This window comes from Choloepus didactylus, chromosome 14, assembly GCF_015220235.1.
Source record: "Choloepus didactylus isolate mChoDid1 chromosome 14, mChoDid1.pri, whole genome shotgun sequence".
Taxonomy (NCBI): domain Eukaryota; kingdom Metazoa; phylum Chordata; class Mammalia; order Pilosa; family Megalonychidae; genus Choloepus; species Choloepus didactylus.
In genome coordinates this window covers 95,550,820-95,578,347 of record NC_051320.1, presented here as the reverse complement: position 1 = coordinate 95,578,347, position 27,528 = coordinate 95,550,820, and the positions used below count along the sequence as shown (strand labels likewise).

The following is a 27,528-nucleotide window of genomic DNA, read 5'->3' as shown; positions in this document are numbered from 1 at the left end:
TGTTTGGTCTGTAGTGCTATCTGCTCCCAGCAAAGTGGCTGGCTCCTTGCGGCTTTGCCTCTGATGTGTGCTGAGTGCAGACGTGTTGCTCTGCCTTGCAGCTACAGTGCTAGACCACCTGTCTGCTTTCTTTAAGTTGATATACAGAAGTAAGGTGCAATAAACTACACGTATCTAAAGTCTATAGCCCAGTGAGTTTTTACATTTATGTATATTCTTCCAACACCATGCAGCTCAAATGTAGAACACTTGCATCACCCCAGAAGTCTTCTGCATGCCCCTTTGCTGTCTGAGCCTCACCTAACCCTCGTCCTGGGTTGGATTCCCTGAAACAGACCCTGAGGTGGAGATGTGCAGGTGGCAGGCTTACCAGGTGGTGCTGCGGGGTCCTGAGATGGGAAGTGGGGCAGGGTGGGCAGGGGGAGCAGAACTTCCTGACAGAGCCCAGGCCCGGGCCTTTGTACCCTCTCCATACCATCTTGACCGGTCTCCAGGTGCCCCCAGGAAGGCAGCGTCACCTGGGATGAGGCTGCTCCCTTCCTTGGGGGGCTGACGCCTGGAGAAGGCCCCGCGTGAGTCACCAGAAACCAGCACCCAGGAAGGAGTGTGCAGTGAGTGCAGGTCTCCACCTGCCCATGGAGCTCAGTGGGGCCTCGCCACTCTCCCCAGCCGCTGGCTTCCTCGGGCATCTTTGCAGAGGCTTTCCCCCACCTCCCTGCTCCCCGAGCCCCCACTTGCCAAGGCTCTGCCTGCGGCTTTGTTCTGGGGGCCCATAGGGTGCCAGCACCCTTCATGAGCTGGCTGTGGTACCCAGGTGCAGGTGAGTGCAATCAGCGAGGGGGAAGTTGTTCCAGAGCTGGGAGGAGGGGGGCGGGGGAGTCAGAGTCTTCCAGAAAAGCTGCCTCATTGAGCACTGAAATCCCCAGAAACGGCCTGGCCTTCCTTCTGTCTGTCCTCATTCTTTGTCAGCCTGTGACTCACAGGCAACGAGCACCCGTGGCCCCTAGGCAGGGCCTGCCCCAGCCTGGTAGGGGTTTCTGCCATGCAGGTTGTTACGCATTTACCTGGGAAGCTCCCGCTCGGTTTCTGTGACCTCAGACGAGTGGTTATTCCCCCAGCCTCCTCCCCACATCCCAACGTGACAGGGATCACCGTTTCTGTCTGCGCACATTGCCAACTGTGAAGCGCTGTGCAGATGGCTGTTTTCTCTCAGGCCCCAGTGAACCAACTTTGTAAAGTGCTCCCTGGGCTGCCCGTGGTCAGCAGGCTCCAGTGTCTGAACCGTGCAGGCCCTCGAGTGTCTGGGAGCGAGTTCGGAGCCTCGGGCTGCCCAGGTGCAGCGTCAGTGTGCAGCTCGTGCTCTGGGTTTGCTGGAACCCAGTGCCTGGCAATGCAGGCAGCAGCGCCACAGCCCTCAGGTGGCCAGTGGGTAAGGGTCTGGCCCCTGTGCCTCCCCCACTGCAGAGTGGAGACCCTTTTCTCACAGGCCTGTGAAAAGGGGAGTGATTTTCAGAGGGCTTTGATTTCTCTCTCTCTCTCTCACTCCATTTGTCCTCCGTAGCAGCCATGGGAGAGCCTCCTTGAGAATCTTCCAGAACCCAGATCCCTTGCCTGCAATAACCGAAGTCCCCATAGTGGTCCCAGAATACCTGCGGCCCGCTCCAGACTAAAGACTTAACAGGGTAGCTTGGGGAGGGTCTTTAGCCAGAGTCCTGGGATCCTGCAAAGCAGCATGGCAGATGGAACTCATTGTTCAAAACAAGCCATAGTTAGCTTTCATTGTGGTTAGAGCTCCCATAAGTGGGTTCTTTTAAGCAACTAACAGGGTCCCCAGGTGTGGCTAAAGGCTGTGAGTCCTCCCTGGTGGAAACCCGAGGGAAGCAGTGCTGCCCTGGGGCAGAGTTGCTGCCTGGTGCAGGCTGTCTATGAGGAAGGGCCAGAGCTTGTTTTTTTCCCAGTCCGTTGTGGACTACTACTTTTATATGATACAATAAAAATTAATTACTGGAAAAAGAAAATTTTAAAAAGACATGCAACATTCCAGCCAACAGACCCAAAATTACTGTTTTCAGAGTTCCGTCCTTACTCGCCGTGAGCTGTAGGTGCCTGGTGTGGGCACGCTGTGGGCAGACTCTGCTGTCCCTTCCGTGAGGCCGGCTCCATGCACCCGAGCAAAGGGTCACGTTCTTATTCGTGGCTTACTTCCTTGGTCAGGAGTCCTCACGTGTGCCCCTCCGTTGTCACGACACCCCTGCAAATAACAGCTTTAACCCACTGGGACTGACCACAGGCTCTTGCCCAGGCCACAGGGCCTTTCGAACAGCAGGTGCTCCCTCCGCTGCGTTGTGCTCCCTTCTCTTACCCAGTTCAGGTACCATCCTGAGATGGCACTGTGCCGGCAAACCCACTTGGTTAAAGCTTCTGCAAACTGACAAGCATGCAGAGGGCACCAGCAGCCGTGGTTGGAACTTCAGTCCATGTAGAGGGTTTTCTTTCTGCTTGGGCAATGATTAAAGAAGGAGTAACTTTGTGCCTTGCTTATTTTTATTACTGTGTGTACAGTAACTTCCCAGTGTGGTACTTAGCTAAAACAGGATTTTAGTTTTGAAATGAGAATGTCTTGTCTATATAAAACCCACTTTTTGTTCTTGGAAGGGAAATAAATAAAGATAAATGCTAAAGAATGGAACTTTAAGAGCAATGGCAAAAGGCAGGCAGACAGAAACCTAGATTCTGTTCTTCATTTTACATCTGAGCAAAGCCACATCCCAAGCAAAGACAATACAGTAAAAAGGGAGAGAGCTTTGAGTTAAAATTTGCAAGTTTGAAGTCTTCTAGAGTGATAGCAGCTGGAGAGTAGACACAGCCCTGAACTGTTTGCTGCTATGTCCCCAGAGGACGTGGGTGACTCTCCCCTACTACAGCGGGACAGCATGATGCCAGCAGGTTCACTTCTGGTTTACACCTGAGAGAACTGGGTGCCCCTGTCCACACATGCAGGAGTGTCCAAAGCAGTGTGTTTGATGATGACCAAGAAGTGGAGGTGACCCACCTGCCCATTAACAGGAGAACTGATGATACTCATACGATGCAATAAAAGAGAACCAGCCACTGCTGTATACAAGCACAGGGATGAATCTTACAGGCATGGGGTTCATGCAATAGGATCCTGTGTGTGAAGCTCAGAAACAGGCAGGAGGAAGTCAGATTATTGGTTTCTTTGGTTCATCTGGGGCAGGTGTCAACTGGGCAGAGCTGTGAAGGCACCTGCTGGGTTGCCAGAAATGTTCCTTGTCTTTCTCTGGGCAGTGTGCTATCTGGGCTTGCTGTGCCTTTTGCTGTATATGTTTCACCCCAAGAGAAAAATAAAAGAAAATTCCTCCCTGGTGGGAAAAAATCATATTGCCCTAAGCATTTTTTTTTAAATGTCTGTGACCCATTTGTATAAGATTTTAAATATAAATTGCCTCACTTTATTTTTGATAGAACTGTCTTCAAACCTAGAATATTCTGTAAGGGGGAAACAGGTTTTCTCTTGACCCAGTCACAGAAACAAGAATAGAATCTCCTCTTTAACTGTCTTTTTCACCAGTCCTCTTTAATTCCCCAACATGGCACTCACCCTGCATTCAGATGGGCCATATCTGCTTGTATGAGGGCAAGAAAAGCTTAAATATTTATAACTGCTTACAGAACGAAAGCAGGTTTTATATAGAAAAGCCTTTCTGATTTAAAAATTAAAATTCTGTATTTAGGAAAGTAACACGTTAGGGAATTAACTGTATACAAAGAAATAAAAATGACATTTTTAAAATAGGATTTGTAGGGGGATAAAAATAGAAAATTCATATAAATACATGAAGCACAGTTCCTTTCCCTGTAAGCAAACAGTAAGCGTTTCTTTCTTTTGTTTGAATAAATACAATATTTCCTGCAGAGAAGGTACTCACTAAATATTTGTTGATGGAATGAAACCCACCTCCACTATTTAAGAGCTGTGTTGCCACAAACTACTGATTCTACCTTCCTAAGCTTCAAGTTCCTCTCCTGTGAAGTAGCTCTTGTGCCTTGTATTTTCAGCACAATCTTTCAGCAGATCTTTATTAAGCACCCAGAGTGTGCACAGTGTTATGCCCAGCGCTGCTTCAGTCCTTGTGATCTTCTGAGATGGGTGTTCCACTCACTTCGAGGTGAGGAAACGGGTTTGGAGAGGTTATGTGACTTGTCCTGAGGATGGTCAGTTCAAGGAGAATGCGCAGCTCATTCATTCTCTTCAACACCTGGATCTCTAGCACTCGGTCAAGTGGTGGAGGTGCAGTGCTGCAGCAGACAGACCCACAGCCTCTGTGTTCTGGAGCTTATTGTCTAGTGGTTAGAAAAAGGTTCAACTATTTAGGAAAAAGCAGGGAGGAGCAATTTGCAACGATATCCAGGATTTTGTCTGTTGAATTGGCGGAGAGTTTTGAAATGATAAGACAGTGGCTGGGGTACAGTGAGAGGGATGTTCTCATGCTCCACTGACAGGTGAAAATCGGGACAGCCTCGAGCATTTTAGCAACTTAGATCAAGAATCTCAAAATGTTCAAACCCTTTGAGTCCATAATTCTGTTCTTAGAAATCTGTCCCAGGGAAATAATCAGGGATTTAGCCAAAGCTTTGTAACAAAGATGTTCATCCATGGCCTATTTATAAAATTGAAATTTTGAAAACAACCTGAATGTCACCAGTAGGAAAACTGTTTATTTTTTCTGACACTTAGGTGGCACTGATTTAGTTCTTTGCCAATATAAACTCTTTTAGTCCCCACAACAATCTGCACGGTAGGTGCTGTTACTGCCCCATTCTAGAGACGAGGAAATTGAGCTTGGGGCTGGAGACTGTCCAAACCCAGGCCACCTGGTGGCAGGGTCCGTGCTCTCTGTTTCATGACTATATTCACGCATTGGGATGTTGTGCAACTTTTTTAAGATTGTTTTTCACCACATTCCACTGTATGATGTTACATGAAAGCTATGAAATTATGAGATACGGCTCTGTGCTGGTTTGTGTATATCATGTCCCCCAGAAAAGCCATGTTCTTTAATGCAGTCTTGTGGGGGCAGATGTATTAGTATGGATCAGGTTGGAACCTATTGGTTCAGTATTTACATGGAGGTGTGCGCCACCCCCCCCATTCAGCGTGGGCCTTGATTAGTTTACTAGAGCTTTATGTAAGCTCAGAGAGAAGGAGCTCCCTGCTGTAGCTGAGGCAGACATTTTGAAGATGGCCATTGGAACCTGATGCAGACATTTTGGAGAATGCCATTTTGAAATGCAACCTGGGAGCAAGCAGACGCCAGCCATGTGCCTTCTCAGCTAACAGTTTTTCCGGACACCATTGGCCATCCTCCAGTGAAGGTACTTGATTGTTGATGCGCTACCTGGGACACTATAGCCTTAAGACTGTAACTGTGTAACCAAATAAACCCACTTTTATAAAAGCCAATCCATTTCTGGTGTTTTGCATTCCAGCAGCATTTGCAAACGGGAACAGATTTTGGTACCAGAGAAGTGGGGTGCTACTGAGCTTGCAAATACCAAACATGTTGAAATGGCTTTTTAAGTGGATAAGGGGAAGATTCTGGAAGAATTGTGAGGAGCTTGATAGAAAAGGCTTAGATTATTTTGAAGAGACTGTTTATAGAAATATGGACTCTAAAGATACTTCTGATGAAGCCTTGAACAGAAATGATGAATGTGTTGTTGCAAACTGGAAGAAAGGCGATCCTTGTTTTAAAGTGGCAGAGAATTTGGCAAAATTGAGTCCTGGTGTCAGATGGAAGGAAGAATTTGAGAGCAATGAGCTGGGATACGTGGCTGATGAGATTTCAAAACTGAAAGTTGAAGACATAGCCTGGCTGCTTCTTGCAGCTTACAGTAAATGCGACAGGACAGAGATAAGCTGAGGAATGAACTCTTGGGTTCAAAGAAACCAGAAACGGATAGTTTGGAAAATTCTGGGCTTGCAAAACGTGGGACCCCAGAAGCTACAGCTCAACGTAAGACATGAAACCCAACCACCATTTCAGTACAAGCCAGGATTGGAGATGGGGTTATCCAGAAAGGATTTGCGGAAAATCCTGTTGTGGTTTTGACCCCTGCGTGCTTCAAGCCAAGCCAACAAGATTTTTGAGAGAGCTCTATAGCTGGAGCCATGGCTGGTCTGGACTGGAGGGGACAGAGGAACTAATTGTAGGAAAAATATCTTCAAAGATATTTGAAAAAAGGTCTGGATATTTGAAAAAAGATCTGCAAAAAGAAGGTCCCAGTTCACCAGTTGTCACTCTTTCGGAAAGTCTTTCATGATCTTGGTATTTATACTGAGTAATGTTCTGTGATTTGTAAATCTGGAGTCTTCTCTCCTTAGTAGTTTTCTCAAAGCCCCTTGTGTTTTGGAGTCGTCTTAACTGCGTCCAGCGTTTCTGTGACCCACTAGCTGCACAAAGCTGCTGCTTCATTCAGACAACAGTAAAATTCCAGCCTTCCACAGAATAGGAATCGAGAAAGTCAACTGCAGTTACTTCCCCTTAAGTTGATCACTCAGAATTAGTGACTGAATTAATGCCTGTTTGTCCAGTTTCCTGTATGCCTATTCATGTCTGTTACTTGTCAGAGAGGCTTCTGTCCTAAGGCCAGGCACTCACCCTGAACCTTCCCACCCAGCCACAGCTACCCAATGTCTCTGCTAGTCCCTTCTGGTAAAAGACACACTGAGCAACCCCAGTGAGCTGACGTGAGCACTTGATTTATATGTTACTGACCTCTGGCATAAGGAATTGCTCTTAAAATTATATCCTGATAATGTTATGCTTAGAAACACAGTCGTGCTTTATCCTTTAGAGCGTTTTTAAAGTGTGTTTTTCAGAATTCAGAAATAGTTATGTAAATCTGGTTTACTTTTGGGCACAGTTTTATCATACTTCGTAGAAGTCTGCTTTCTTAACCTGCAGTGGGTATTTAGGTTGTTTTCCACTTATATTTAGCTATTATTTTTAAATGAGTACAGAGTCTGGCACGTACCAGGTGCTTCATGAATACCTGTAGAAGGGATGAGCAGGTGACAAGTAGGACGTGACTGTGGCTCTCAAAGAGCTCACAGTGTCTTCGGGGAAGCAAAGAAGCAAGCCCATGAGCCTGCGCCATGGCGGCATGCACCTGGCAAGAGCCAACCAGGGCCATGCATGGGACTGGGGTGCCGAGGCCACCAGGGCGGGGCCGGGCTCCCTGAGCAGGTGCTGGTTGAGGTAAGGGTTGAAGGACCCATGCCCTCAGCAGGGAGGGGAGGGTGGAGCACGGGGCAGGGCCCTGTCCCCAGCAGAGAACGCTGTGCGGGGCCCCAAGGCAGGAGGCGGCTGGTGCATATGGGGTTATGTATGAACCAGGCAGAAGGCTACAGGAAAGGGTGCTAAAAAAAGGGCTGAATTAGAGTTTAAACTTTATTCTGAAAACTAGCGCAGGAGGGTGAGGTCCATTGAATGGTTTTAAGCGAGGAAGTAACTTGATTAGTTTTTGTTTTAGAAACAGTATTCTGACTGCTAGGTAGAGAAAGGTTGGGAAGGAGGGCGATGGTCAAGCCTGGAAAAGGGGGCACTGTTTTGGAGTGTTGTCAAAACCCGGGCTCATCATGGGAGGTTCCCGCGGGAGCGGCATGAGGTAGCTGGGGCGGCAGCACCTGGTGGCTGGGGGGAGGCTTCTGGACTGAGACACAGGAGGAGGGAAGATGTTCCCAGTCAGATCGTAACCCGAAAGTCACTGAGCGTGTCCTTGTGACTGTCCAAGTAAAAACTGAAGTAACAGTGTCGATTCTGGTATATTCTGGTTATCTTTTTTTAATTTGTTTTAAGTCTTTTCCCTTTCTGAGCCACCTGCTTTTTTCCCTCTTATGTGAAGGAAGCTGGATCCAGTCTCACAGCTAAAATGTAGCATTGAAGAACCCTCGAACTGTCATCTGGACCAAGGGTTCTTGAGCCGGTCTCTGAATGAGCTCAGACAGCCCGTGAGCCTTCTGAAACCATATGTGGAAGTGTGTGTGTACATGTGCTCACCATTGCTTTTCTGGAGAGAAAAACCCACAGTTTTCATCAAATTCTCAAAATGGTTTGTAACCCAAAATGACTAAGATCTAGTCCACCAGCCTCAGTTTTCAGATGAGGCAGCTGAGGCATGAGATGAAAAGAACATGCCCAGTTTTACACGCAGATTGAGTAGCAAAGACCAGCAAGAACCCAGGCCTGTGCTCACCCAGCCTCGTTCTGCCTCTTCAAGGGTACAGTCAAATAAATGCTTGTCCATCTCTGCACACAGGCGCCATGCACCCAGTCTAGAGCCCACATTCTCTAGATCAGGCAGGCTGCTTTCTGGGAAAGCAGGATCTTAGACCAATAGGGAAAAAATACACCTACAGGAGAAGGAGGAAGAGGAGGAGGGAAGAAGCCACCAGAGAAGGGGTTGGAAGCTGGCGGGACCCAGGCGGTGTCCCTGCCTGGGGCCACTGGTCCCACCGGGAGCCACCCGGGACAGCTAAAAGCAGGTGCTGCCGGCAGACACAGAGCCTGCTGCCCATGGAGCTGGTCACGTGACTTAATTTTACCCAGTGGTGTTTTTTTTGTGAGAAACCATGAGAAAGGAGGGAGGTCATAAGCTCTGTTGGCGACAGCTCTGAGACTCACAGTCCAGGCCCACCTCTCCCACTTCCCGAGCAGAGCCTCAGCCTTTGCCCGCCCTTGGCTTCCACTCGCAGAGCCGTCTGTTCCATCTGGGAGCGGTATCAAATTGTTTTCCCTGGAGAGCTAAAATCCAGCCCATGTCCAGGGGCGTACCTGAGTGTTCACGCTTTCCCCATGACAGCCATCACCAGGGCTCCTCTGCTCCTTCTCCTGTTTCCTTCCATCCTTCCATCCAGTGCCAATTTCCATACCTCAGCACTCACCTGGGGCCTGCGGGTCCCAGGCACCAGGCAGTGCCCGAAGGCAAGGGGAAAGGAGCAGGGGTCCGCTGTGTGGTAAAGGAGTGCACCTTAGAGCAATCAAAGGGTCCCACTGACCTTCACATCATCTGTGTCCTTTCCCAACTGACCCTGTGCCCCCCAGGGGCTCTCAGAGTGCAAGGACAGTGAGGGCTGTGAGCACCACCGGGAAATTGGGCTCCATCAGCATGGACCCTGAAGAAGCAGTCAAGTTGTGGGAGCTCGGACATAACGTAACGAAAATAGTGCTTTGGTTGGAGATTCTCAAGGACCACAGCAGGAAGACTGGGTAGGAAGCTGGTACTGTGTGAGACGGCGTGGGCTACGGTGGTAGGATGAGAACAGGAGAGACAAACAGCTCGTTCATCCATCACTGCATGACCAATGCTTGTGATTGTGCGCTCGGTGCCAGGCCCTTTTTAGGTACAGTGTACTCTGAGGCGAGCAAGATGTCAAGGCATTCTCTGTCCAGTGAGAGAAAATCGCCGCATGAGTGGTGCCAGTGCAGGGGCGCGCTGTCCGATGCGACACAGGGAACTAGCACTGACTGGGAAGCAAGCCGGTCTGCCTGGCGAGGACAAAGGGAAAGTGCCACAGAGAGGGACATGGCTGAGCCTAGAAGTGTGGCGTGGACATCTTCCCGTGGGTGGGTGTGCCTGGGAAAAGGGGAGACTGGTGGGGGGAGGCCCAGGCCAGGGGGGCCAGGCGGGAAATCCACCCCAAGTTATCTTTATAAAGAAAAACCTACCAAGCTCCTTCACCACGGAGACATGTAGATTATTTTGTTTATTCTGATATTAGTGAAACGTGCATACTCGTATTTCTATGAAAGCCAGATTTCTCTGTTTGGTTTCTGGATTCTGGATGCCTTGTGGAAAAAACCTTTGTAACTGGATCTGTTTGCTGCTTTGGCGAGAGCCAAGCACAAGCCTCACTCGGCCAGGAACAAGACTAACACTTAGCGTTTTTCACCCGGGGGCAGACGTCCTGGCAGGAGGGAGACCTGCTTGGCACCATGCAGAGAAGTGAGCAGTGGGTCTCCTGGTGGAGCACGGCCGGGGCCCTGTCCGCAGCAGAGAACGGTGTACAGGGAGCTGTCCTTATGGACACGTGCAGCTGCTGCCTCGCAAGCCATGCACACCTGGAGCCGAAAGGGCTCTCCCCGGCAGCCAGGCCTGGTTTCTCTTCAGGGTTCTGAGTGTTTTTCTGAAACTAAGGAACTTTCAACTCTTTATTCAGATCACAGTTGTGTTGTAAAAGGAAAGAATTGAATAGAGAGCATGTCAGCCATTTTCAAACCAAAGGTGTGAGACTCCTGTTTTTGTTCTGACTTCTTCAGAAGCCTGACGTGAGGCTCTCGCGAGGCAGCATCGACCGAGAGGACGGAGGCGGCCCGGGTCTGGTAAGCTGCTGCAGGCACGCTTGTGGGATTTGATGTCAAATTCCCAATGCATGGAGCCTCGTTTTCATGTCATAAGATATCCAAGTTTATTAATATGTAGGAGAGATTCCATTCTATAAAAAAAAAAAAAATGGGTGTTAGCTAGGATTGTTAAATTATATGATACACAGTCCAGAATTCAGATGCAGAAGTTTTATCTCCCAAGACCGACATATTCCTTGCAGCAAGCTAAACTCTCTGCCTAAAGGAATATGTACACGTATGAACTGTTTATACACACAGGTTGTAATTTGCTAAATTTTTATACTGTTTGTTATTGCATGGTTATAAAATTTCCAAAGTCATGTAAATCTTACTCAAGACTTCTTTTATCCTGGGTGTTGTGTGGGGAAATGCCTGAAATTCTAGAAAGAGCCAGCTTATGATTATTCCAAAAGCATTTAAAGATGGCTAGAAATATTCCCTGGTGTTTCGGGGAGAGTAGTTGTTCCAGTTTGCTAATGCTGCTGTTATGCAAAATACCAGAAATGAATTGGGTTTTATAAAGGAGATTTATTAAGTTACAAATTTACATTCTGAGGGCCATGAAAATGTCCAAATTAAGGCATCAACATGAGTATATCTTCACCAAAGGAAGACCAATGGCTTCCAGAAAACGTTTGCTGTCTGGGAAGGCACATGTCTGGTGTCTGCTGATCCAGGTTGTGTTCCAGCTCCTCTCTCAGTTCTTGTGCATTCTTCAGAATGTTATTCTTGGAGCATCTTGTCCTCTCTTAGCTTCTCCGGAGCAAACACTGGGCTAGCATCCCCAAAGTGTCAGCATAAGTCTGCTTTCAGCGGCCGACTCCAGAATGTCTCTCTGAGCTGCTCTGAGGTCCTTCCATTTGTGAGCTTTTTTATAGGCCTCCAGTGATTAAATCAAGACCCACCCTGAATTTCACTCACAGTTGATTGAGCCACATCTCCATGGAAACACCCAATCAAAGCATTCCAACCTAATTAACACTAGTATGTCTGCCCCCACAAGATTGCATCAAACAACATGGCATTTTGGGGGACATAATACATCAAACTGGTACAGTAGTTAAAATTGTTTTATTAGATTTCCATAAGCAGACTAGTTAAAATTAATGCAGATATTCTTTAAGCATTTAAAGAAATCCTCAGTAAGAAAACCTGCTCTGTTGGATAGCAAATTTAGAGAGAGAAAATTCCACCCTAAAAAGGCTTCTGGTAGAAATAAATCATTGGCTTTACCACTAGACGTACGTACATGCAACTGTTAACTCTTAAAATCTTTTAAACATTTTACTCTCTATATAAAATAGCACGCAATTTTGAAATAAAAGTGTGTTGAATGTTTTCTGGTGCTTTCTATAATAAGTCTCTCCAAATGGAATGCAACCACCTACCTTAGTCACAATTCCATGTTCTCATGAGACTGTGATATCAGCCATCTCCAAAAAGGCACGTTAGGGGATAGCTCTCGCCAGGAATTGTCCACATCTGTGCTGTAAGCTAAGGTCTGGCACCCAGGATATTTGCTCAGTCCCCAGCGCATGAGGGTTTGGCATTCCACATCAACCTGTGCTGGCTGGGTGAGCTCTGCAGACTGCAGGTCTAGAGCACGAACTTCATGTTGTCAGCCATGTAACATCTCACACTGAGCTTCTTCCTTATACTGAAAAGAATAATGCATAACAAGCAGTCTGTCCTAAATTAAGAACCAAAGGATTGAACATCCAGATGAAAGTAAAACCCTTTCCAAGGACCAGCATTATTAATAGGAAAATTTATTTTAAAAGGGAAGTTCCAAATGTTCAGTCTCTGGCATGTAAAAGGCACTCACAAAAGAGGTAGAATGGCTGAATGAATCAATCAGATCTGAAGAAACACTTTCTTGATCAAAGTGCTTACACCGTTCCAGCAGTCAGCTCACGTGGTCTCAGTATCTGCCACTTGGCAGGACAGGTGGTAGCAGAGCACCTTCTACTGGCCGAGCAGCTGTGTCCCCTGATGTGGGTGCTGCGTGCCCAAACCAGGCCATCGCGTTTAGTTCACACATCACCCCTGGGAGTCGTCACTGTCATTGCCCCATTTTGATGCATAAGTGGACTGAGGCTCAAAGGGAATGTGCACCTTGCCTGTAGCCACCTGTCGCAGGGCAGAAGCCAAACTGTGTGCTTGACAGCACAGCTCCGTGCAGCCAGCCTGCGTGGCCTGCTTTCCTCACCCATGGGGCGTGCTAAGTTAGGGCTCCTAGGGGACGACTAACTCACCGTGACCATTTCTAATTTTTTCCTCTTTTGTCCTATATCTTGAAACACTCCAGCTTTAACGGTTTTGAAAATGTGTCCTGGTTCCAGGGAGAGTCCTTTGACTAGAAAGCAATATGGACTGTAAATAGATGTGAACTAGTTAATAAGCATTAATAACTGGCCAATGTACATAAAAAGTAATATCCCATCAGTGTACATAAAAAGTAAAAATACTACCTGGGTTTTTCAAATAACATGCAAGCTGAGAGCATGTTCATTTGTGGTGTTCATAGTGTTTTTGTTTTGTTTTGTTTTCTGGGTTACTATACTTGAATTATTCAATTAGTCAACACAATAGATCTTCAAAAGAAAAGAAAGATTAATTAACATGATAAGGAGGGTACTCCATTCTTTGGACTGTGTGCCATTCTTAAATTTAGCAAATTCAGACAGTCTTAACAAAAATAGCCCCCATCATTTGCAGTTATGAAGATAATTTAATTCACCATCTGGCTTTTTATTTTGTTGGACAACAATACACAACTGATAAGCTATTGATACTGTTTTATGTTATAAAAATACTTTTTTATATTTATAGGTATTCACTGCTTTAGTCACAGTTAGGCTTATTAAGTGACTGAAGGCAATTTTATTACAGCAGCACGTACTTATTTTTTTCTAAAAGAATAAAATTCATAAACAGAAAGCTTTTATTGTTTGCAGCCTGTAAAGTTGAGTTATTTTGTTGATGTGGTGTTCATCGCTTACCACCCACTTTGTAAAGTGGTCCCGGTCAGAATATCCTGGGGGGATCCTGCCTGTAAATTCCTGGTTTCATTAAAAAAGTTTTTCTCTCTCTTCCTGTCAGTTTAATGAGGTGTAAATTTGAAGTGTATGTAGAATATATAACCAGACCGTGTATGGCATTCATCTTATTTACTTATCCCAAATGGAAAAACCAAGGCTCCAAACCAACAAGTCAGTGACCTTTCCAAGGTCACAGAGCTAAGTAGTGTGGCTGAACCAAGAGTGTGGGCTGTCTGACCTGAGTACTCGTCAGTCAGATTTGTGAAAAGCAAGTGCTTTTCTGTGCCTGCCTTGTGCAAGTGTCTTGTACTCACGCAGTTGTCAGATGAATCCAGAATGTTTGAAGAATAAGGTTTTCTAGTTAACCTGATTTTCTCATTACCTGAACATCAGCCAGAAAGTTCTTTGTATTTAACCCTTTTAAGACATGTATACGCTTTTCTGCCTGAATGAGCGAATGCAGCACGACCAGTAGACTGTCTTTCAAGTTTCGACCTTCTCTGCCCTCACCCTGCCCTCCAGCTGCACCGGCCTCCCGCAGACCCCTCTCTGGGCCACTCTTCGCCCAGATCTCTGCCCAGCTCCCCCCACCTCAAGCGCATGGTGCTCCGACGGCACCTTCTCCCGAGGCCTGGCCTTCCCGCCCGAGACTGCAGCTTCCTCTCCCCCGGCCCTTTTCCCACCGTGCCGGCCTTGTCCGGCACCCTATAGAATGTGCTGTTCTCTACGTTTATTGTTCATTGCCTGTTTCCTTCCCCTACAACATTAGCGCCACAAGGGCAAGGATCTTTGTTGTGGACCTAGAATAGTATCAGGAACAAAGAGCTGTTAAATAAAGATGTACTGGAGAAGGGAATGATGGAAATGTTGTGTAAAGTGGAAAGCACTACTCTAAAGTAAGTAGCTGTCACAGGACCCTCATTCTTTGCCCTTTGGAGTTGGGGGGCCGTGCAGGGCTCTAAGACGGGGAGTGTTCACTGGCATGTTGAAAGCACCTGTGGTTTGGGGGGTGGGGGGCAGAGCAGTTTCTGCTGCCTGTGCTATTTATTGCATAGCCCTTGAATTCTAAAGGAATGTGTCTCTTTTCAAGAGAAAATAAAGCACCTTAAAATACATATTTTAGCCAGTTCATTCTTCTAAAACAAGCAAGAAATGTCCTTTTCAGAAGTAGAGTTTTAAAAAGGTTTGTCGTTTAGTGAGGCTAGGACAGGTGGTTTGCTGAGTGGGCTGGTCCTTCCCCCTGGCCCTAGGGCACACGCTCAGGGCTAGTGCTTTGGTTCTCTGGCTTGGACCAGTGCTGCCTGAGATCTGACCGCTTCCTGACACACACGGCGCGCAGGTAACTGCAGGCACATGGGGTGTCCAGGCACCCGGGGGCTGTGGGGTCTCGCTTCTTACCCGCCCCATATCGTAAGGCAGGGGTTGGGAGGATGGGACAACATCCTGAACAAATGATATGTGTATTGGGAAGGCTTGTGACTTTTAAACTCATTAAAGCTAAACTGGAGACATCCATGGTTTCAGTTTTTTTTTTAAAGAAAATTGTAAATTGGTTACAACTACCCCCTTTCACGCTCCCTTGGCCTGTGCTTCCTTCTATCCTAACCCTCCACATTTGTTGTGTTATTTGCTCATTTGCCTAATCCCCGCCCCAGTTGAGATCCTCAAAGCAGGCTTGTCTTGTTCATCTTGGAATCCCCCGGCATTTAGCACAGGTCGGGGGGTGGGGAGAGGGCAGGAAGGGTGGTCATGGCACTGTGTGCACACCAGTGCATTGACTGGACTTTCTTTCCTACAGACTGGAAACCAGCACATCTATCAGCCTGTGGGGAAACCAGGTAAGTGGAGGGCTGAACAGCTGAGGGGAGAAGGTTTTAAACGTATGCCATGTCATAGCTTTAGGTGTCCTCATCCTTGACAGACCATAGCAAGTGTGATGCTTACCAAATTCAGCCCTTGAAATGGCTAGAAATTTGGAAAATAGAATTATTTGCTGTCAGGCATCAGAAATGCTTCAATAGCATGCCGTCCCCAAGGCTGATGTTCTCTTGTAATAACATCAATCTGTGTTTGTTTGGTTTGGGAGTTTTTTCCTTTCTGTTAATTAATGTAAATTATTTTCTGAAAATCATTACATTTTTCTAGACCCTGCAGCTCCACCAAAGAAACCGCCACGCCCTGGAGCCCCTGGTCACCTGGGCAGCCTCACCGGCCTTGGCAGCCCCGGGGACGGTTACAACGAGGGTGTCAAGGTGGGTGACTGAGTCCGTGGCGGCCGCAGGGCTCCCCACAGGGTATGGCCTCCTTGGTCCTTGCTGGGCGTTGCTCATAACACAAGAGAGTCTGTTAGAGAGAGACGGGGAAGCTCGTGGGTGCAGCTGGGCCCAGGATTCAGTCCAGTCTGGCTCTGCACCCCTCTAAGGGCGGGTTGGTTCTCAGGGAGGCAGGCAGGTCTTTACATGAGAAGTTTCTTTTCTGTTTTTCTCTCAGTGTCATATTTTAGGAACTCGGATCTTAACTTTCTGATTTTATCTTCCTCTGATCAAGCAGAATATCTGTTTAAAGTGCTGAGATTGCTTCTGGTTTTAAAAATTAATTAAACCAGCATGCCTGGAGTAACTGAGGCCTTTCTGCAGGCTCACTGTCTCCAAGTTTGTGAATGTGTCTTAATGGAAACCTTCCATGACTGCTCTACTTAGGGTCAGAATTCCATTTGTAAAAGCAGTCTGTGACCCAGGAGCAGGCAGCCACAAAGCTCTTCCTTGACTCGGGAGCCTTTTCCACAGCTGCCTGCCCTGAGGTCCCTGAGTGGGGCACGCAGCTGAGAACATGGGGTCTGTGGTTCTCCTGGGGCCGCAGTGAGACCCCATGGAGAGTGGCGTGACTGGAGCTGGTTCAGGAGGGCCTTTCCTCCTGCCGGCGGTGAAGGAAGCAGCTGCTCTTGTTCACGGTGGCCCATTTAAACAGACGTGGTCTTTCTGCTTTCCACTGGAGATGACAGACTGCCTCTCAAAACAGTCCATATTTCTCAGTTCTGGTACACAGATTTTTACATTTTAATAGCCCTATAATTGGGATGGGTGTTTTGGTTTAATCAGCAGCATTTTTTTATGATGCATCTTAACAGTGGATGACATCTCAGAATCTGGTAAATATGGTATTAGGTTAAAATTATCTTTGTTTCACTGAAAAGCCATGGTTTATTAAGTGTCTTCTCTGTGCCTTGTGCTGTGAAAGAAACTTTTCCATGTATTTTAAATCTTCACATCAGCCTCACGGAATTGGCATTCCAATTTTTCAGGTGAGACAGCCAAGGTTGAGAGAGGTTACATGACTTGTTCCGGGGCACACAGCTGCACAGGCCTAGCCGCCTGCCCACTTGTGTGCTTCCACTCTAAGGCAGCCCCCTCCAGGGCAAGTGCCACCCTGGCTCTTGGCTGGAGGAAATGTGTTGTAGTCTCGGCAAGCAGTCAGCCTGCAGCTTAGAAGGCAAAGGGTGTGCCATGTTTAATTCCGGAAGTGACCACGGGGCAAGTAGCTAGCACTGACGCAGACTAACCTGCTCCTGCTGGGCGTCACGCAGGTATGATCAGTCCCTCCTCAATGGAAATAAAATCGACTGGGCAGGAGGTACCCCTGCGCTGAGGGTTGGCTCTCAGAACACACGCAGCAGCTTGTCGGCTCCTGGGGGCTGAGGGCCAGGCCTGGGCCTGCTCGTGGCCTGTGCTGAGCAGCTTTCCCAGCTCGCTGGATGCCACCCAGTGACCCAGAGAATGGAGCAGCAGAGGGGAGCATGACCCTTTCCAGTACGGTTTCTTTAAAAAAGTTGTAAAAAGCAACAAGGGGGGAAAATTAGGTTAATGGAACTTTTTTCATTTTCATAAGCCACGAGAACAAACTTTCAAAATGGCTTGTATCATAATGAAAGACCAAGTTTAGAAGTAGATCAGGTGACAGCTTAGAATTCTGACACAGATTCATTTTTCACAGTAGAAATAATATAATGAATAAATATAAGAGGGAAATACCCTTAATATAACAGTTTTAACAAATAGGAATCTTAATTAAAATATATGTTTACTTAAAATTCAGTAAAGATTTTTAAATAATAAGTGTGATATATGTCTTTATCTCTTATCTGTCTGATGGAGGTTATCAAATCCAGCCTAAAAGAACAATATTGTTTTTAATACAGAAATACTTACTTTTAACTATGTATAACTAAACTAATTGATCCAAAGGACATTTAGCCAGAAATCAGTATCTGTTTTTCCTTGGTGACTTTATGTTTTGGTTCTCAATTATCTGAATCTTTATATATCAACATCTGGTTTTTAGAATTGGCCACACACCTAGAGGGTGGTAGTTTGTACTAAAACTCTGCCAAGGGGTTTCCAAGTTGTCAAGGTCCAGAAAATGGAAAACCAATAACAACATGTCTCCAAACTCAGCTTTTACTTCTGGGATTTCACTATGCATAATCTTGGCAATGTGCTTCTATGACAAGAGTCAGGCAAGGGGTAAAGTACCAAAGAACAGAAGCCTTAAAGAGGTTAAAATTAACCACTCTTCACCTCCAAGAATTTTAGAATTATTTTAACTTCTTGATGGAACTCTGCCTATTTTCCTGAAAAACCTCTGGCATCCTCCTCAGGAACCCCCACAGTTTGAACTGGCTCATCCTGCCAAGTTCATCAGTGACCACACCACAATTCTCAGAGCAGAAAATAAACCTCAGGGAAGTCCTCTCTTGGACATGATGTGGGTGTGAGTCAGCTCCCCCTTTTCAGAGCCCAGCGGAAAGCATTGTAATGTACTGAATTTAAGATTCTGTAAAACTTACATGCCAGAAGGTAGACTTTTTCAGACAATTCTAAAGAGAAGACGAGCAATCCTATTTCCCCAGTTAACTTTGCCTGTAGATAAGAAGAGTGTGGACCTTGTTTGATCAGTGGAGGGAGCAACTTGAACTTCTGAGTTTAAAGGAATAGAACCTAACCATAGGAATTGGTTCAAAAGAAGAGTTATTGGCACTGTTTTGTTTTTGCTTTTAAAATAAGTTCAAATGTCTTTAAAAACAACCCCAAACCAGGAATTTCTGTTATGGAAATATGGTTAGATGACAAAGTATACTCCCAAGGGCGTTGGGGAGGCGGTGGCACAGGGGGTGAAGAAACGGGGATTGGGAGTGTGTGAAGTTTCCCCTGAATCGCTCAGAAGCCAGATGGGCAATTTTCAGTGATTAAAAACGAGTACAAACTACTTTCTTTTTGAAGACCCCTAATTCTACTGATTCCTGCCCTGCTTGCCAGCTTGTTACTCTCAAGCTTTGCATGTTGTTTTCCTCGTGTATTTCATAAAAAGCGAGCACGGGTGCATGGCAGAGCTCTGTATCTAATCTATTGGTGTACAGAACAGATGCACAGCAAGCATGCTTTGAGAACTGTGAGCTACCAGGCAGGCTTGGAAACGGGCTCCTTTTTGTTCTGCTCATGTATATTTTATGGGGGGTTTGTCTGCTGCCTTTATTAATATTGTTTTTTCTTTTTTCCCTCTCTCTGATAAATTTCTTTAACTTTTCTTCACCTTCCGCTCGACAATAGCCATGGAGGGTAAGCACATGTGTCTCTGTGTGTCTGTCCAGCTCTGTTCAATCACACCCAACTCTCTGCACATGATTCTGGGCCAAAAGCAAGAAATCCGGTGTGAGGGCACTTTTGCTTGTGGTTCATCACCTCTTTCTCTTTCATACCCAGACTTTGGAGCAACCAAGAAGAGAACTAACCTGTTCCGGGCTCCTTGGCGAGGTTGGCCCAAGGGTTCTGAAATGGGCACTGGCAGCATTAGACTGAGTGCTGGCAGCAGCCCCATGAGTAGACAGCTGTTCTGTAGTGTAATTGAATCTTCCCAAAAAATACCTTGTCTTTTCAGTGCCCAGTGTAATTCTAGCCAGTTGGAAGGTTCCAGTACTGCTGTTCCAGTACTGCTGACCATTGGCCTTCAGGGCGCAGGTTCCGGTCAGGGCACTGTGGCCAACTGACCCTTAGGGCGGCTCTTGAGTGCCCCAGCGCCCCGGAGCAGGCCTCTGACCTGCGTGACCTCTTCTAAGGAGCTGAGGAGGGAGGCAAGCCGAGTACCACTGTCCCTCCGGGAACAAGCACAGACCCGGCTGTGGCCAGGTCTCCGAGGAGGGACCACCACGTTCTTAAGTGCAGTGCCATGCTAGACTAACATTTCCCAAGCAGAGGAACCCGAGTTGTCGGCTTTTATCTCTCGTGAAAGGAACACACGTTTTCGTTGGTTGTTTGAAGGCAACCACGCTGGGCCATAGTGTTTTAACTGCAGAATTCAAACTCACTGAAAATTCTTAGTCTTAGTATAAAACATGCCCTTCAGCCAAATAAGCAGCTTTCTCTAAAATCTGATCAGTCCTCAGAGAGATACAAATGTGGGGTTTTCTCTCTTTTGCTGAATGATTTTTCAGGGCGCAGTGAGTCACTTCTCTGGGTTTTCAGTGTAGTCTGTGTGATTCCATCTCATTTCCTTTAACTGAGCTCAAAGTTAGAAAAGTTAATGACTCATTTATTTGTCACCTGGATGAACGACTTTACCATCATCCTCAAACCGAGTTATATCCGGCACAAACAAGAAAATCGGCTATCTTACGTGATCTACTTTGATCTCTTTTAAAGCCTTGTTCTGATTGAATTGCAGTAGTATCTCGCCATCTGCTGGAGATCAGAAAAATAACTGTCTTCTATTTTGTCAGCTTCAACCCCAGGAAATCAGCCCTCCCCCTACTGCCAACCTTGACCGGTCCAATGACAAGGTGTATGAGAACGTCACAGGCCTCGTGAAAGCGGTCATCGAAATGTCCAGTAAAATCCAGCCAGCCCCACCCGAGGAGTATGTTCCAATGGTGAAGGTAATGAACAGCAATCTCACTGTCTACCATCAGAGAAACGTCCCTCTTGGTGACAGCCACTGCGCTTTGCCCAGTGGGCTCTCAGCTGCCCCCGCGGAAGTCACTCGATGCTTTACCAGGCAGGAGCACCCCGTGTCAGTAAGAACTGTGCTGTCCGGGCTTGCTGTCCTGCTCCTGTTTTCTCCCTGCCAGTAGATGGTAGGGTGCGGACTCTTTTACAAAGTATTGCTTACATGTGTGATCTCAAATGAAAAAGCAGACCGCAAAAGAAAACATACAGTATGGTGCCATGTAGGTGAAGTTTAAAAAACATACAAAACAGTCCTGTGTAGGGCTTCGGGGTACATATCTCTGTCGTTAAAGTATGAAGAAGTGTTAGAATGAAAATTATCCAGCTCAAAACACTTCACCTCCGAGGAGGCGGCTGTTGAGGAAGACAGTGGTACTGTTTTTCTTCAGCCGAGGGGTGCGCATGTGGGGGTGCACTATTTTGTTTTGTTTTTTAATAAAGGAAAAAAGACAAAAATATGCCATGCTAGACTAATATTTCCCAAATTTTGATCAATGGGCTGGTGGTCCTGGGAAATAGTAAGAGACGCTTTGTGAAAAAAGGAGCTGGCTTCCAGTAAGTGCAGAAAACGGTCTTGCAGTAGAGCTTTTCCTTGGAGATCAGGAAAAATGCCCTTTGGCATCTCATGTGCGTCCAGAGCCCTGCTCCACGTGGTCAGTGCAGCCAGCGCCGCCGAGCTGCAGGCCGGAAAGGGGCTATGTGGGAATTGCTGTGTTGTGACGATGTTACCACAGTTACCGTAAGTGGCTGTTACTTCCACTTAAATGGCTGTTACTTCCACTGTTACTTCCAACGTAAGTGGACTTTGCTTCCACTGGTATTTCTGAAATGTACTTGAACACACTTTCTCCAGCTACCTATATTAGCAGTCTCTGGAACTGCTTTTTATAGACCATCAGTTTGGAAAAGTTTTGTTGTTTAAGGAGATACACAGTTAATCCATTCTCTTTCATTTTTTAAAAAATCTATATTCCTGGGTCATTAAAACGAAGTTCTTAGAGGAAGAACTTGCCTGAACCCACAGGGAAGTTTAAAAATAAAAACTCAATACCATGCATAAGCAATGGGAATTTTATATACTGTACATCAAGATTTTTTATGGTGATTTATAGAAGGTACATTCTTAACCGTATTATGTTGGCCAAATGACACTCTTTTTGAATGCTGACCCAAGTATCAACTTTATCATTTTCCTGCTGGGTTTACTGGTGTTACATATATAATCTGATGTCTTAGCCATTACATAGTTGATCCCTGTAAAAATGACATGGTAAAAATTAAAGCTTAAATTTATAGCATTTTAAATCTTATTTTGAGATGGCCCCTTTTGTTTATTTTACAACCCAGCAAGGCAAGGATGGCGCAAAGCTGTGTTTTTGCTCAGTGTACAGGCAAAGTACAAGAACTGGATGGGGTCTATAGCCAGGTTGCCGCCTCGCCCGACTGGGACAGTGGTGGCGTCCTTTTTGCCTGCCTCATGTGGCTCTCGAAAGTGTCTGGGAGAGAAGTCAGAGAGCACACGTGATGGAAGCTAAGATGGCAGCTGCCGTGGCTCACGACTTACAAGACTGGGCTCGGCACCGAGGAAAAGGAACGTAGTAACATTCCATAAAACTGGTGGAAAAGAGACAACGGTACATAGCTGAAAGGACAAACTGTCTGTGTCGGCAGTATCCACTCTGTGTGTTTTCATACTGGTTGTGGTTCTTGCCTACTAGGAGGTCGGCTTGGCCCTGCGGACGCTGCTGGCCACTGTGGATGAGACCATTCCCGTCCTGCCGGCCAGTACGCACCGAGAGGTAAGGCCCAGCTCCTCCTTCCTGCCCTCCAGTCCTGGGTGGGAACGGGCAATGCCAGGGACAGCGGTCCATCAGAGGCCAGTATAACGGGGTGAGATGCTGCCGGCAGCTGCTTCTCCAGGCCAGCAGAGGCTGGGCTTCACTGCTCTGGGGGCAGTGGCCTGCCCAGCTAAGGCCACCCCCAGCCAGGTCCCCCATAAGGGGTGTTCTGAGGGCGCGGCCTGCCCACAAGCACCCCGCTGTTCTCTCAGAGGCAGTGTGTGCAGGCGACTCAGTTTCCCAATCCGGCTCTGCCACTGCTAGCAGGTGATATGACCACTCTGCCTGCCCTCCCCTGGTGTGGGGTGCTGGGAGGATGACTGACAAAACTGCTGCACGGTGCACCTCTGCTGATGATGCAATCTTCTGATGGCTCGCTAAAATAAAGGCGGGAAGAATGCTCAGGGAATGGGGTGAGAATTGGATCTCCTTTCTTGAATTCTTTCTCTTAAAAATATTAGAATTTGCAAGTGACATTGGTTTCCATTTGAAGTGATGATAGAATTATTTATTATTTATAAGTGTTAAAATATTTTAAAGGAATTAAAGTTCACCCAAAATAGTGTCTCCCAGCAACAGTGCCTCATTTTTTACACTGTGTTTATGAGTAAGAGGTTAAAGGAGCTGCCTGCGTGTGCCCACATGCTGAAGCTCTGGTCTGAGGACGTGGACACAGTGTGCTCTTCTGCTGGGGTTTGGCATAAGCATGCGGGCACATCCCCAAGGAGCTGGGCAGAGTGCAGGGCCTGCAGGCCTGTGCCAGCTCACTTCTCCCAGTCCTCTTCTCCTCCAGCCACGCTGTCCACTCTTCTGCTTCCTATCGAAAGAGCAGCACGGTCTGTCCTTCAGCCCAGCATGCCCTACCTTTTGTTTGTGTTTATTTGTTGTTTTTGTTTTGTTTTTATTTTGAATGATTTCAAATTAACACAGAAAAGTTGCAAGAATAATACAGAGAACTCCCAAATGTCCTTTACCCAGTTTCACCACCCATTAGTGTTTTATGACATTTGCATTCTCTCTTTCCTCTCTCCCTCCGTTGTTTGCCTTTCCTGACCACCAGGCCCTCAGACGTCAGTCTTTCAGCCCGTATTTTCTAACATCAAGGCTGTTCTCCCATGTGACCATGACCTCCGTAGGGGCCAGGGCCTCAAAGGGGAGGCACGTTGTGTGCACCTGCCCTCCCTGAGACAGTAAAGTCAGTGACCTGGCATTGACTCTCGAAGGAGGTGGGCACAGCTACTGTTGCTGGTTCCCTCACAGAGGACATCGATTCACCTGTACAAAAATACGTAAATCCTTTGGAAAATGCCTGACTGGTTGCCACGGTATAAACCAAATTACTAGACCCTTGAAAGATTATCTGTCTTAACTGCTTCTTAGGATTCTGAATGGTTTTCCCCAAAAGTATAAAAGTTCTATATGCCAGAAAACAGGAATGATATCCTAACAAACTGATATTTTGCAGGACCATTTTTAAACTCTTATCTTAACTGATAAAGCCTAAAATAATCTCTCCATCTCTCCTGATTTCTTCTACACACAGACTGACTTGCTCCCCCACTTAAATTATTATGGAGAAGAGCCTTTCTCTGATCCTGCTTTTCCCTTCCACTGTCCCTTTTCTCCTGCCTGTCTCTGCCATGCTTCTTGAAAGAGCAACTGTCCCCAAAGCCCGCCAGCCCTCACCTGGCAGCCATGCTCAGTCCCCTGGACTCCGGACATCTCTCTCCACTGTAACTGCCCACCGAGGTTGCCAGAGGACTCCTGAGTGCCACATTCTCAGCCAGCCCCTCCCTCCAAGAGACTCTCCCCCATCTCTGAGCCTTCTGGCTGCTTTTCTCCTGCTGAGGCTCCTCCCCTGCCCTTGCATGGCTCATCCCCCAAGGTGCTGTCCTCTTTCTTACAGAATACTTTTTCTCCTTGGGAGTTGCTCATCTATTTCCTAGATCCAAATAGTTAATGCCTCCCAAATCTGTGCTCTTAGCAGACGCTGTCTGAACTCTGATTGCCAGCTGGCTGTTAGATGTCTGTGCTTCTCCTTGTTTGTGCCTGAGGTCAGGGGCCTCACTGTGCACTCACCACCCTGACCCTGCTCCCCCCCAACACACACACACGCACGCACACACCACACACAGTGCACCCATTACCACAGCTTCCTCTTCACTGGGCTCTCTTCTACCCTCTTCTACCCTCTCTGACCCTCCCATCCCCTTCCTAAAATCTCATCTTCCCTTTGCCAGGTTCAGCAGGGATAAAAGTCAACTTGGAATGGCATATAAGGCCCTTCACAGTTTGGACCCAACATACTTTTACAGTCTCATTTCCCATGACTACTCACCTCAGTGCCTTTGTGTAATTGGTCTCAAATGTGCATCCACTCTGTCTCCATCTGGTAAATTCTCATTGTCCTTTTGGGCCAAATTTAAATGAATTCCCATCTGTACACTCAGCCTGACGCTCTCAGGCAGAATGGGTCACTTTCTTCATGTGCATGTCCACGGGATGGTTTTTCACAGTGGGTTCTGGTGTTCTCTGGCTCTCCCCACAAGACTGTGAATACAAACATGTCTCCTTGACTTATGTGTCCACAACACCAATTGCCTTGTACATGGTGAGTGCTCAGTAACTGTTAAAAGGGCAGATGGGTAGATCATTGCTGGTTGAATAAACAGAGAAGGGCATGAGACTAGCCAAGCAAAGTCTTCTAAGCCTTTAGGGCACCAGTCGTGTTCTGTAGCTGCTTCCTTCCGCACTGCCCCCACTCCCAACCTCTGAGTGGCGTGGAAGCTTCTGATTTATATCAAAGCAGGACATCCATAAACCATCTCTTGCGTCGCAAAGAAAGGTCTTGGAAGAGAGCTTGAAGGGAGCACTAGGAAGGGAGCATTAGGCCAGATGCCAGGCTTGTGTCTGCACTGACTAGGTGGGTGCCCTTCAGCCCCTCCTTACCTCACAGCCCTCCACCCCCTCACGTGATCTCAGGCTTCAGTCAAGCTCCTATGATTCTTTTAACAAAGAAAAGCCCCACCAGCCAATGAGATTAGTAAAATAAAGTCTAAACAATGAAAGCAAAGGGAGGGTCAGTCGGTCACCATGTCAAGGGCTTTCAGTGGAAGTAACGAGAGCTTGAGGGGGTGGGTGTCCCTCCATGGCTGACTTCCTAGAGAAGAGATAATTTTACATCTTATTGCCTCTCAAGAAGATTAATTATTTAAGGGCAAGAAAGAACAGGTTCTTCTCCAGGCAGCACCCACAGACAGGTACATGACAACTCCCCTGCAGGATCCCCGAGAGCTCTCCTGACCTGCCTCTTGTCCTTGCAGATCGAGATGGCCCAGAAGCTGCTGAACTCCGACCTGGGTGAGCTCATCAACAAGATGAAGCTGGCCCAGCAGTACGTCATGACCAGCCTCCAGCAGGAGTACAAAAAGCAGATGCTGACGGCCGCCCACGCCCTGGCTGTGGACGCCAAAAACTTGCTGGACGTCATTGACCAGGCGAGACTGAAGATGGTCGGGCAGGCGCGGCCGCACTAGGCCTGGCGTGCGGAGCGGGCTTCCCGGCACGAGAAGCGCCCGTGGGAAGAGGCCTCCAGCCTTCCTGCAGCCCGAGGAGCTCGCCCTGTGTCCTCGGTTGGCAGCATTTACAGCTCCAGCTTCTGTGACTGACAGCAGACGGAACATCTTCTCTCTCGTATGAGTTGAACCACATTTTGATTTGGGTTGGTTTTTTGTTTTGTTTTTTAATCATGATGTTCAGACTGTCTGGGATCTAAAATGTGGCATTTTCTGAGAATGAAAATTGTACCTGAGAAGCTTTTAAGAATCACGAAGAACAGTTTATTTTCCATTAGATATGTTTTAGTGGAAATGGCCAAGGAGTTACATGGCAATTCCGAACTGCCTAAGCTGCATATTGGAAGAAAATAGTGTGAAGTGAAGAATTCCAGGAAACCCAAGGAGCTGATATTCTTTTGCCTACCATAGAATTATTATCCAGACTGGAATTTTTGTTGTTGTTGTTAGAACATCCTTCAGTTGCAATATGCTAATACCACTTTACACAGAAAGAATATAAAAGCTATATTTTGAAGACTCAAGTCATTTCAGAAAAAACCTACAACCCTTTCCTTCTTTCCTGCCTTTTATTTCATGTGGATACCTGAAGCATTTGGTTGGAAACTAGCTATATGTAGAACACAACTAAAAACTCTCGTCTTTTTTCACCAGAATAATGTGCCAGTTTTTTGTAACAATGTTCTATTTCTCTGGAGCAGACATGCTTTGTCCCAGAGCACCTCCAGACTGCGCTGAGAAGCCGTTCCGTAACCATCCCCGTTTTCCATTTTTATATAATTTATAAAGAAAGATTAAAGCCATGTTGACTATTTTACAGCCACTGGAGCTAACTAACCCTTCATTGTGTCTGTCTTCCCAGGAGAGAATTCAGCAAAACAGAGGAATTTGGTTTCCTTTTGATGTCTGGTTATACCATCCATTCTGTTAAATAGTAATTTTGAAAAATAAGCCCTCGCTTTAGTTTGTTGGGGGACATAAATTATTCTCAGGAAGAATATAATGAACTGTACAGTTACTTTGACCTATTAAAAAGGTGTTACCAGTAATGTCCTTGGTGTAATATCCTTCCTTTGGTTCTGTTCCTTCAAACCACTTACAGTTTTTTAGGTGAGTTACCAAATAAAAATAACATATAGGAAAGCTCCTCAGTAAGTATTAGTTCCTTTTGTTTTTTTGCCTTCTAGGCAAGTTAAGGACTTTACCAGGGAAGGATGTCCCAATGTAAGTTAACCTTTTCCTTCCGTCTCTTCATTTATTAAATGTAAAACCTGAGAATAGGAAAGAATTCCTTTCATGGTATTTTAATAGTTGTTCCAGCCACAAGGAAACTGTTCTGCTAGGTCTCAAATCCGCCCTCGTTCTTGCTAGACCCTTGGGGAGCCATCGTGCTGGGAGCAAATAGAACTGGAACTAGGGCTCCACGGGGGGCTGCCTGGGAAGAGGCAGCCCAGAAGCGAGGACCCCAAGTGGAAGGATTTAAGGGAATATGAGTGTGCAGTCATATCCTCCTTTGGATATAGGACATTTACATCACCTGGGGGGAAAATGAAGAGAATATCCTTCTGAGCTTTCTCTTACTCTCTGGCATTGTTTAGTCTGTTGAGTTTCGGTTTCCTCGTCTTTGAAGTGGTGGTTGGAAGGATTAC

The 27,528-nt window shown here is 46.7% G+C and overlaps 1 protein-coding gene across 16 annotated transcripts in view; it reads left to right on the top strand.

Moving 5' to 3' along the window:
* The window catches only part of PTK2 (protein tyrosine kinase 2), a 337,628-nt gene extending 310,700 nt beyond the window's left edge, over window positions 1–26,928 (top strand). For 7 of the 16 annotated variants that reach the window (XM_037802722.1, XM_037802723.1, XM_037802718.1 and 4 more), the window contains 7 exons: window positions 10,344–10,406; window positions 15,270–15,309; window positions 15,617–15,723; window positions 19,075–19,083; window positions 20,241–20,396; window positions 22,185–22,265; window positions 25,628–25,840. In XM_037802722.1, the coding sequence (XP_037658650.1) occupies window positions 10,344–10,406; window positions 15,270–15,309; window positions 15,617–15,723; window positions 19,075–19,083; window positions 20,241–20,396; window positions 22,185–22,265; window positions 25,628–25,840 (669 nt within the window). Of the gene's footprint in view, window positions 1–10,343; window positions 10,407–15,269; window positions 15,310–15,616; window positions 15,724–19,074; window positions 19,084–20,240; window positions 20,397–22,184; window positions 22,266–25,627 lie in introns of all 16 variants that reach the window. The other 9 variants (XM_037802710.1, XM_037802725.1, XM_037802726.1 and 6 more) reach the window with 3 other exon arrangements.
* Window positions 26,929–27,528: the final 600 nt, after the last annotated feature.